Source organism: Dreissena polymorpha, chromosome 2 (genome assembly GCF_020536995.1).
Source record: "Dreissena polymorpha isolate Duluth1 chromosome 2, UMN_Dpol_1.0, whole genome shotgun sequence".
NCBI lineage: Eukaryota > Metazoa > Mollusca > Bivalvia > Myida > Dreissenidae > Dreissena > Dreissena polymorpha.
Window position 1 is genome coordinate 97,369,662 of NC_068356.1, and position 12,633 is coordinate 97,382,294.

The window sequence follows — 12,633 nt, forward strand, 5'->3', positions numbered from 1 at the left end:
TACATTTGTTGTATAGTCGGTTCAAAAGCTTCACAGCTTATGTTATTTGTTATTGTCTTGCCGACTCAAAATAAAATTTATTTGATTTGATTTGATTTGAACCCCGATCTTCGAGTTCTGGGAGACAGCGAAGCCCCGTCCCACTCCTGGCGATTACAATGGCCAACCCTTAACCACTGTTTCCTCATCCCCTACGGATATTCCGCTTGGGGAACACCGATCTCCGGGTTCTGGGAGGCAGCGAACCATGCAGTAGAAAGGACGTCCGGCTCGAATGATGACGGTTCACGCTGGATTAGCAAAGCCGCCTTCAGAAGTCCCCCTATCCGACGAAGAAGTCTTCAAGAAAATCATCTGGGGGTGACTCTCGCCCCGGTCGCGACGTGCTCTATCCAGCTGCTGACCTAGACGATACGTGGTAAAACTTGTATCCGCATTTTATACGTTTTTAAAGAGAAAGTACGGGAACAGTTTGTTTTGAAGAATGACTTTTTACTTTCAGTTTGAAGGATGGACATTTTTCCTTTAGATTTGAATGCATTTCAAGTTTCTGAAGAATATGGATTCATGCTCATCAAACCATTGGTTTGTTAGATTTCAGAATTATTTATTTGGTTATAGAAAATAAACACCTCAGTCGAATTGAGTTCGCACCACACAGACTTCGAAAAAAACACGATCGTTTTGTTAAGTTAAATTTAATAAAGGGACATGGTTACATAATTTTGTACTTATTCAACAATCCCGTAATATAAGTTAACTTAAAAATATATAAAGTTTTTAAAGTCTAAATTTATAACAAAAGCAGGAAAAGAAGTTAAATAAAAAATATTGCCAAGGTTGGGATTCGAACCCGGGACCTCTGGAATCTTGACAAGAGTGCTATCACTGGCACTGGGCCGTGCAGGCTTTACAACTGCCAGGCGAAAACAAGACACTATGTTATTATTTGACTTATATTCCCAATTATCAAGGAATTGATGACAAACACTTCATTATTTTACAGATTTACAATGATGATTAGTGTCAATTGAACCAATATTTAAAAAAAAAATCTTTGTCAGGAGTGTTACTTGGCTCGTTTAAACGTAATTTATTGATTTATAAGATTTATTTTGATAATCATCAATTTATTAATCATGGAAAAGGTCTTTTTAAGGTTTCACACAAGTTAATGATATAATTAATGCTGCAGGCTTTGATGTTTAGTTTTAAAGGGACTTGTTCACAGATTTTTACATGTTTTGCAATTATTCATTATTAAATAAAAAGCTTCAATTTATAAATGTAAATTTCAGAGCTAAAAAGCTCAAGTATAAAACTAGAAATGGCGCGGCAGAGGCCGACGCGTATCCCCACGCCGAATGTTTGACCTAGGTGTGCCCCAGGGTTGGTAATGGGGCCATGCATAGCTGAGATTGACCGTATTGTCATAAGAGAAGTTCATCATCAATTAGAAGTGAATTGGTGTAGAAATGAAGAAGTTATAGTAAAAGGCGATTTTGGGTGGGTGTGACATATGTGGGCAGGGCGCCCCAGGGTTGGTAATTGTGCCATGCATAGTTGAGATTGACCGTATTGTCATAAGAGAAGTTCAGTATCAATTTGAAGTGAATCGGTGTAGAAATGAAGAAATTATAGTAAAAGGCAATTTTGGGCGGGTGTGGTCTATGTTGGCGGGGCCTCAGGGTTGGTAATGGGGCCATGCATAGTTGAGATTGACTGTATTGTCATAAGAGAAGTTCAATATCAATTTGAAGTGAATCGGTGTAGAAATGAAGAAATTATAGTAAAGGCAATTTTGGGTGGGTGTGGTCTATGTGGGCGGGGCCCCAGGGTTGGTTATGGGGCCATGCATAGTTGAGATTGACCCTAATGTCATAAGAGAAGTTCAGTATCAATTTGAAGTGAATCCTTGTAGAAATGAAAAAATTATAGTAAATGGAATTTTTTGGTGGGTGTGGCCTATGTGGGCGGGCGCCCCAGGGTTGGGATTGGGGCCATGCATAGTTGAGATTGACCCTAATGTCATAACAAAAGTTCAGTATCAATTTGAAGTGAATCCGTGTAGAAATGAAAAAATTATAGTAAATGGAAATTTTTGGTGGGTGTGGCCTATGTGGGCGGGGCGCCCCAGGGTTGGGAATGGGGCCATGCATGGTTGAGATTGACCGTATTGTCATAAGAGAGGTCCAGTATCAATTTGAAGTGAATCGGTGTAGAAATAAAGAAGTAAATGTAAAATAACCTAAAAAAAATGAGTGATAATTTCTGACGCGGCCCCACCCCAACCGCTATAACTTTTGACCCAGGGGTCAGATCAAAATTCCAAATAGTGCAGGGTCGCACATATGCTCATAGCTACCATGTGTGTAAGTTTCAAGGTTCTAGTGTTTTTAGTGTAGGAGGAGATAGTGGCCAGGACGGACGGACAGACAGACAGACGGACGGACGGCGGAGATAACCACAATATCCCCACCCTTTTTTCAAAAAGCGTGGGGATAACAAGAATAAAATTCAAGAGTTTGAAAGAAAAGAAAGTTATGATTACCAGGGCTCAAACCAATGGCATTTGGACTAAAGGTACTAAAACCAATGGGACATCTGTGCAGCTATAATTTTTATGCCCCCCTTCGAAGAAGAGGGGGTATATTGTTTTGCACATGTCGGTAGGTCTGTCGGTCGGTCCGTCCACCAGATGGTTTCTGGATGATAACTCAAGAACGTTTAGGCCTAGAATCATGTAACTTCGTAGGTTCATTGATCATAATTGGCAGATGACCCCTATTGATTTTCAGGTCACTAGGTCAAAGATCAAGGTCACACTGACTCGAAATAGTTAAATGGTTTCCGGATGATAACTCAAGAATGCTTAGGTCTAGGATCATGAAACTTCATAGGCACATTGATCATGACTCGCAGACGACCCCTATTGATTTTCAGGTCACTAGGTCAAAGGTCAAGGTCACAGTGACTCAAAATATAAAAATGGTTTCCGGATGATAACTCAACAATACTTACGCCTAGGATCATGAAACTTCATAGGTACATTGATCATGACTGGCAGATGACCCCTATTGATTTTCAGGTCACTAGGTTAAAGGTCAAGGTCACTGTGACTCGAAACAGTTAAATGGTTTCCGGATGATAACTCACAAAAGCTTACGCCTAGGATCATGAAACTTCATAGGTACATCGATCATGACTAGCAGATGACCCCTATTGATTTTCAGGTCACTAGGTCAAATGTCAAGGTCACAGTGACTCAAAACAGTAAAATGGTTTCTGGATGATGACTCAAGAATGCTTACGCCTAGGATCATGAAACTTCATAGGAACATTGATCACAACTGGCAGATGACCCCTATTGATTTTCTGGTCACTAGGTCAAAGGTCCGTCCGTCCGTCTGTCTGTCTGTCTGTTACTCCATCATTCAGTCATTCTGTACCAAAACTTAAACCTTACAGTAAAGTTTTGCAAAAACTTTTGAAATATTGAACATAGCAACTTTATATTTGGCATGCATGTTTATCTCATGGAGCTGCACATTTTGAGTGGTGAAAGGTCAAGATCATCCTTCAAGGTCAAAGGTCAACAACAAAAAAAGCGGGGCATTAGGGGGCATTGTGTTTCTGACAAACACATCTCTTTGTTATGTTTTTAAATTGTCAAAATATTCATATTATGGTCCAGGACATTTTTTAGCATGTAAAACGTTCAGAATTATTGTTTGCTCGCAAATAACTACAACAAAAATTTCCATATCTGATACATTTTTATGCCCCCGGTAGGGTGGCATATAGCAGTTGAACTTTTAGTCTGTCTGTTAGTCGGTGATTCCGTCCGAAAACTTTAACATTGGCCATAACTTTTGCAATATTGAAGATAGCAACTTGATATTTGGCATGCATGTGTATCTCATGGGGCTGCACATTTTGAGTGGTGAAAGGTCAAGGTCAATGTCATCCTTCAAGGTCAAATGTAAAAAAAAACAAATCCAAGGGAAGTAAAAAGCTTTAAAGGGAGATAATTATTGGTACCTGCCAAATGAGAATTTTTTTTAATGAATCAAAGCGGAGCAGTAGGGGGCATTGTGTTTCTGACAAACACATCTCTTGTTCTTTCAATATTTGCAATTTACAAAACAGTGAACAAGTCACTTTAAATGCACAGTATAGTTTGACCAGCTTTCTAAACTTGTGCTTGTCCTGACCAAAAAATACTTGTCCTGAATTTAAAATGAAACTTGATGCTCTAGTATGTAAGGTTTCAGTGATTTTACTGCTTATTTATATACAAACAAAACTGACAAGAACTTCAGAACAAATGTGAATTATAGAAAACACAAGCAAGATTGACATTGTTAAATAACCACAACAGTATTTTTAATTAAATTATATTATTTATCTCCCTTTTTATTAAAATGGGGCATTATGGTGAAGAACAGTGTGTAAGTTACAGTGGCAGAATACCTGGTGCTTTATATTTTGAACATCAACCATGTTTTGGAAGGATATTCCAGCCAAATAACTGTTTTTGTTTTACACTTGATCTTAGTAGTTATCTTATTAGTTTATCGGTACTAAACAAAACAAAGGCCTTTAAGATTTCCCTGTGTCCAGCCAGACCAGCAAAAACTCCAGACAAACAATCAGACTTCCTTTAATGTCAAGCCCTGTGAGGTAATGTCTGGGCTTTGTCAAAATATGCCTTAGACATATGAAGAATGTTTCATAGTCATCTATGTCCAGATACCTTTTAGTAGTGTATTATCTGCATTGTGGAAACAATGCAATATCTATGTTTGTGTTGATTGTGTCGGATTTTAATGTTTTTTTTCTTTCATGCCAACAGTAATTTGGTTTCAAGGTTTTGTGTCGTAATTTTTGGAAAGTTAAGTGTCAATTTACTTGGAATTGGAAAAACTAATTGTTTTATTTATAATTGTTGAACTATTTCTTATTAAACTTACTAATAACAGTAAATAAAAAAAAATAAACATCAGTAAATGTATATTACAACTCACACCTCTTACTTCAAGACCAATCATCTCAGTCTAACACAAACCATCAAAAAGTCAAACCATCTACTGGGATTATTTTACTGGAATTGAGAAAAACTTCTTCAAATTGGAAATATGACCCAATAATTTAAAGTTCTATAAAGTCAGCCCAAAAAGCCCTGGGTAAAAATGGTTCTATTTGGAATAATTTTGGTCAGTATCTTAATTAGTTTATCTGTCTACCCGCACATAAAAAAATTAAGTAATGGAGTCATGTTCTAAGAAAACTGGGCATAATGCATGTGCGTAAAGTGTTGTCCCAGATTAGCCTGTGCAGTCCGCACAGGCTAATCAGGAACGACACTTTCCGCCTTAATTGGATTTTTGCTAAGAAGAAATTTCATATAAACAAGAAAGGTCATAAAAGCGGAAAGTGTCGTCCCTGATTAGCCTGTATGGACTGCACAGGCTAATCTGGGACAACACTTTACGCACATGCATTATGCCCAGTTTTCTCAGAGAAAGGCTCAATTAATAATAATGGTTGAGCAGTATTTCAAAGTTGTCATTTTTGTATCAACTTTTTTTGTAATGTGTAAACATGAACATTTCTATGTAAAATAAGGTATATGAAGCATTGTATGCTGCTAAAATCAAACTTATAAATATACATCAATTATTATCATGTTGTATGGTTAGTATGATATTTTTTATTTGTTTTTAGAAAGTTCTACCAGATTATTTCAGTGAATGGAATACACTGGCTCGAAACATGGCAGAGCTAGTACAACAGAAAACTCTGAGGGGTGCAGTTGACAAGGTCAGTTATGAACCATCAAATTTGACTTAATGGGTCTAATCATGCGAAAATGGGTATTATGCCATTCCTGGCAAGGGGAGACCAGTCTTGGCTTATCCAGGACATTTCTGCTAATGAGACTGCAAAACATTGCATGACTTTATAGCAGACAATGAAGCTTCCAACCTGACTGCATGACTGTTTTGCTCTGGGGCTACATTGGCTGCATTTGTTTAAGACTCATTTTTGCATGAAGTGGGTAAAATACTTAGCTGAATAAAAAGTTTCATTGATTGACAGTTTGAGTTCAATTATTTTTTTGAGTATGCACTTTTTAATACAACACTATTAAGGTGACTTAAAAATATACAAAAAAGGATTTTACTGCAATACTAAGAATACCGTACGTTTAAATAATTATAATACAAACAAAAAAGATAAAATACAAAACTGTGCCTGCTTTTGGGTTTGAAGCAAATGTTTATGTGTTTCTACAACACCATGCATGATCTTGAAATTGGATGCATACTTATAAACACTAAATCTGTTATACACACAGTGTTGCTAACCTTTCAATGAATAACCAGGGTTACAAGTGCTTTTTCATTTTTCTGATTTCAATTGGTGATTTTCAATAAAACAGCATATATTTTGAAACGTCTTTATTAGTCAGGACAGTTAATTTGCTTGTTTTACTGTTATGCATGTATTGTTTTAAATTTTTATTTTTTATTTTGCCAAACTGAGAACAAGTCTCTTTTGAACTAAATTCCAGTTTAGGTGTAAAGTGTCATTCCTGATTAGCCTGTGCAGCCTGCACATGCATAAAGCCCATTTTTCCGTGCTGGTTAAAAAACAACAACAACACAATATCATATGAACACAAGATTTATTATATTGCACTACAGATGACCTTGCTGGAATACCATAGACTCCAAGGGTATCATGAACAGATGACCTTGCTAGATTACCATAGACTCCAATAGTATCATGAGCAGATGACCTTGCTAGATTACCATAGAATCGAAGGGTATCATGAACAGATGACCTTGCTAGATTACCATAGACTCCAATAGTATCATGAACAGATGACCTTGCTAGATTACCATAGACTCCAATAGTATCAGGAATAGACGACCTTGTTACATTACAATAGACTCCAATAGTATCAGGAATAGATGACCTTGCTAGATTACAATAGACTCTAATAGTATCATAAACAGATGTCCTTGCTAGATTACCATAGACTACAATAGTATCATGAACAGATGACCTTGCTAGATTACCATAGATTCCAAACGTATCATGAATAGATGACCTTGCTAGATTACAATAGACTCTAATAGTATCATGAATTGATGACCTTGCTAGATTACAATAGACTCCAATAGTATCATGAACAGATGACCTTGCTATATTACCATAGACTCCAAGGGTATCATGAATAGATGACCTTGCTAGATTACCATAGACTCCAAGGGTATCATGAACAGATGACCTTGCTAGATTACCATAGACTCCAATAGTATCATGAACAGATGACCTTGCTAGATTACCATAGACTCGAAGGTTATCATGAACAGATGACTTTGCTTAATTACCATAGACTCCAATAGTATCATGAACAGATGACCTTGCTTGATTACCTTAGACTTTAATAGTATCATGAACAGATGACCTTGCTAGATTACCATAGACTCCAATAGTATCATGAACAGATGACCTTGCTAGATTACCATAGACTCCAATAGTATCATGAACAGATGGCCTTGCTAGATTACCATAGACTCCAATAGTATCATGAACAGATGACCTTGCTAGATTATCATAGACTCTAACAGTATCATGAACAGATGACCTTGCTAGATTACCATAGACTCCTTTAGTATCATGAGCAGATGACCTTGCTAGATTACCATAGACACCAATAGCATCATAAACAGATGACCTTGCTAGATTACCATAGACTCCAATAGTATCATGAACAGATTACCTTGCTAGATTACCATAGACTCCAATAGTATCATGAACAGATGATCTTGCTAGATTACCATAGACTCCAATAGTATCATGAATAGATGACCTTGCTGGAATACCATAGACTCCAATAGTATCATGAACAAATGACCTTGCTAGATTACAATAGACTCCAATAGTATCATGAATAGATGACCTTGCTGGATTACCATAGAATCCAATAGTATCATGAACAGATGACCTTGCTAGATTACCATAGACTCCAATAGTATCACAAACAGATGACCTTGCTAGATTACCATAGACTCCAATAGTATCATGAACAGATGACCTTGCTAGATTACCACAGACTCCAATAGTATCATGAACAGATGATCTTGCTAGATTACCATAGACTCCAATAGTATCATGAACAGATGACCTTGCTAGATTACCATGGACTCCAAGGGTATCATGAACAGATGACCTTGCTAGATTACCATAGACTCCAATAGTATCATGAACAGATGACCTTGCTAGATTACCATAGACTCCAATAGTATCACGAACAGGTGACCTTGCTAGATTACCATAGACTCCTTTAATATCACGAGCAGATGACCTTGCTAGATTAACATAGACTCCAATAGTATCATGAACAGATGACCTTGCTAGATTACCATAAACTCCAATAGTATCCTGAGCAGATGACCTTGCTAGATTACCATAGAATCAAAGGGTATCATGAACAGATGACCTTGCTAGATTACCATAGACTACAATAGTATCATGAACAGATGACCTTGCTAGATTACCATAGACTCCAATAGTATCAGGAATAGATGACCTTGCTAGATTACAATAGACTCTAATAGTATCAGGAATAGATGACCTTGCTAGATTACAATAGACTCCAATAGTATCATAAACAGATGTCCTTGCTAGATTACCATAGACTCCAATAGTATCATGAACAGATGACCTTGCTAGATTACCATAGACTCCAATAGTATCAGGAATAGATGACCTTGCTAGATTACAATAGACTCCAATAGTATCAGGAATAGATGACCTTGCTAGATTACAATAGACTCCAATAGTACCAGGAATAGATGACCTTGCTAGATTACAATAGACTCCAATAGTATCATTAACAGATGTCCTTGCTAGATTACCATAGACTCCAATAGTATCATGAACATATGACCTTGCTAGATAGCCATAGACTCCAATAGTATCATGAATAGATGACCTTGCTAGATTACCATAGACTCCAATAGTATCATGAACAGATGACCTTGCTAGATTACCATAGACTCCTATAGTATCATGAACAGATGACCTTGCTAGATTACCATAGACTCCAATAGTATCATGAACAGATGACCTTGCTAGATTACCATAGACTCCAATAGCATCATAAACAGATGATCTTGCTAGATAACCATAGACTTCAATAGTACCAGGAATAGATGACCTTGCTAGATTACAATAGACTCCATTTGTATCATGAACAGATGACCTTGCTAGATTATCATAGACTCCAAGGGTATCATGAACAGATGACCTTGCTAGATTACCATAGACTCGAATAGTATCATGAACAGATGACCTTGCTAGATTACCATAGACTCCAATAGTGTCATGAACAGATGACATTGCTAGATTACCATAGACTCCAATAGTATCATGAACAGATGACCTTGCTAGATAGCCATAGACTCCAATAGTATCAGGAATAGATGACCTTGCTAGATTACAAAAGACTCCAATAGTATCATAAACAGATGTCCTTGCTAGATTACCATAGACTCCAATAGTATCACGAACAGATGACCTTGCTAGATTACCATAGACTCCTTTAGTATCATGAGCAGATGACCTTGCTAGATAACCATAGACTCCAATAGTATCATGAACAGATGACCTTGCTAGATTACCATAGACTCCAATAGTATCATGAGCAGATGACCTTGCTAGATTACCATAGACTCGAAGGGTATCATGAACAGATGACCTTGCTAGATTACCATAGACTCCAATAGTATCATGAACAGATGACCTTGCTAGATTACCATAGACTCCAATAGTGTCATGAATAGATGACCTTGCTAGATTACAATAGACTCCAATAGTATCAGGATTAGATGACCTTGCTAGATTACAATAGACTCCAATAGTATCATAAACAGATGTCCTTGCTAGATTACCATAGACTCCAATAGTATCGGGAATAGATGACCCTGCTAGATTACAATAGACTCCAATAGTATCATAAACAGATGTCCTTGCTAGATTACCATAGACTCCAATAGTATCATGAATAGAGCGTTACTCAGGGAGAGTGGAGTTAAGTGCATGTTCATTAACTGTTATCCAACAATAGCCTGTGCAGACTGCACAATTCTCCCCGCTAAACTGGAACTTTGCTAAGGAGAGACTATCTTTAAACGAAAAATAAAATGAAAGTTTAAAATGTTGTCACTGATTAACATGTGCGGACTTTTTTGCACAGTCTTATCTGGGACAACACTACGCTCATGCATTTGACCCTGTTTTCCCAGAGCAAGGCTCAACGATATTGCATTCCAGATGTCCTTGTTTGACCATCATAGACTCCAAGGGTACCGTGAACTCAGGTTGGCTCACCTTCAGCTGTCCATCATCGCCTCGGGATATATCTGGCAGGAAGGGGATAGTGGGGCAGCAAAGGTCTGTTGTTTATGTTGGTTGTATGTTTAGTGTTAACCTATTAATTTAAGCTCAATTGCATTGAAAGCCTGGCATTTATTAAGATATTCTCGAGTTCATTTCCTTGGTAGAACCAGTACTATTTGTATTTAGGGATTTCTAAAGATTTCTCATACAATGTGGATCAAACTTGTGACCACATAGTTGCCAGGCGGGCACCATATCCACTATGTCAGGGCGACTTACATGTTTGTAACACAAGCCAATTCCTTGTGTATATCTGTGCAGTTTTTGCTTATTTCATAGCCATCCTAGTTTTACTTCCAATGGTGTAAGTATTTTAAGTATCTTCACTTAACACATCAAAGGCTTCAAAAAGGTGTAGGGCCATTGACTTATTTAAAAGAAGATCTCTTTTAATGTTATGCCTAAGTAATTCCTTTTTCAAAAATAAACACAAAAATGGTTGAAAACACTGTAATTGATAATAAAATCTAGTTAAGCAGTGAACCATGAAAGCCTGATGACATTAATGCTTATTAAAATCTGTGAGCTGTTAGCATCTTTGTCTTAGCATCTGCGATACTAAACATATAGGTGCTGCCGGTCTGTCTAGCGGTTCCCTGGCACGGGGTGTCCATGTTACTGGGGATACAGCCAGTGTTGTGTCACCCAAGTCTGGTGCTCGCCAACTGGACTGTGGATGATCAAGGGTATGTCTGCTAGCTTGAATGCATTTCTATTTAGCTCAATTGGGTTAATAATTGAGAGCATTTTTTTCCAACTTAGTAGATAAATTATAAATATTATTGTGATGCCTTTCAAGGTGTTCCAAATCAGTTGTAAGGTTTGCTTGCAGTGTGCTACATAGTCTCTACAATCTGCCGGGTGGTGATCATGCAGAGTGGTTTGTAACCGTCACAGCACAAGTTGAGTTGGCTTTTGCGAAGGGTTTGAAGGTTTGTAGGCAGAAATTGATCTATTAATATGCTTTTATCTATTATAATTAATGAGAAACGATACTCATTTAGAATGCCAGGTTTTTTTGCAAATTACTATAGAAATTATTTCAATATTTGTTAAAAATAAATTGTTCACAATTTAAAGAAAATATAAGTAATTAATTTACTTTGTAAAAATACTGACATAGTTGTTCCATCTGTTCTGCTGTTATCATCTTGAAAAGCATGTTACTTTTAGGAGGGTACAAGCTTTTTAAATGTTGAAAGTATCGCTTTTCACTGTTAAATGCAGAATCGTTTAAACAAAACTTGTACATACAAATAATTATTGAAAACAGCTGCTCTAAATTTTACAGGCCCTGATGCAAGCGCTTACACATGCTCAAAATAGAAATGTTGATGCCCTGGTAATTGATTTGCAAAACATCAAACACACTGTTCAGGAAATGAAAAAGGCATTCAACAAAATGCATGGTTGGTTCAAGTATACTAGTATTTTAGATTCTGGATATTTGAAAAAAAAAATATTGGAAAAATTATATTGAGCCAATTAATTGAATTTGTTGTTTTAATTTATATACATCCATTTACTTTGACAAGCATGGAGTTAGTATGTTATTTTTAATTTAGAAAAGCTGTCAGCTGAGACCTTTTACGATGTGCTGCGGCCATTTCTAAGTGGGTATGTTTCAACTGTACATTATTGATTATAAAATGTACCGTAATTACTCTATGTTTTCGGACACTTAAAATTAATTAATTTTTTTGTGTCCGAAAACATAGATACGAAAAATGTAAAATACCATGCCGTATAGTATAAATTACAGTTATATATATTTGCACTGCATTTTAAATAATTTTAAATGCTTAATTTATTTGACAGAAAGTTACTACAAGGTTGTACTTTGACCAACATGTTCAAAGAGAATGTGACGTGCCGATACTCGCTAGTATGAACCTGTAATTAACGCAAAAAGCAAACTATGGATTCTTTGTTTGTTCATTTCAGATACCGGTAGTTGTTTTCTAACACCTTCCATTGTTCGTAAAACTTGCAATAGGGTGCATCACACTTTAAAGCGTTTAGTATTTGTCACAGGTATTTTACTTCGAAGGGGTAGGACCATTGCGGTAGATAATTGAACTGTTAATCGGTACTGCCCCTGGTAAGTGTCATAACGCTTCTGCTATCGGGCGAAACCATTGTTTAATACCGGTTTAC

General features: G+C 36.8%; 1 protein-coding gene across 1 annotated transcript in view; it reads left to right on the forward strand.

The window, feature by feature from the left end:
- The first annotated feature begins 462 nt into the window (after window positions 1–462).
- The window catches only part of LOC127868168 (myoglobin-like), a 34,111-nt gene continuing 21,940 nt past the window's right edge, over window positions 463–12,633 (forward strand). The window contains exons 1-7 of the mRNA XM_052409802.1: window positions 463–585; window positions 5,728–5,823; window positions 10,351–10,470; window positions 11,047–11,162; window positions 11,309–11,408; window positions 11,768–11,885; window positions 12,042–12,093. Coding sequence (XP_052265762.1) covers window positions 511–585; window positions 5,728–5,823; window positions 10,351–10,470; window positions 11,047–11,162; window positions 11,309–11,408; window positions 11,768–11,885; window positions 12,042–12,093 — 677 coding nt within the window. The 5' untranslated portion in view covers window positions 463–510. The remainder of the gene's footprint in view (window positions 586–5,727; window positions 5,824–10,350; window positions 10,471–11,046; window positions 11,163–11,308; window positions 11,409–11,767; window positions 11,886–12,041; window positions 12,094–12,633) is intronic.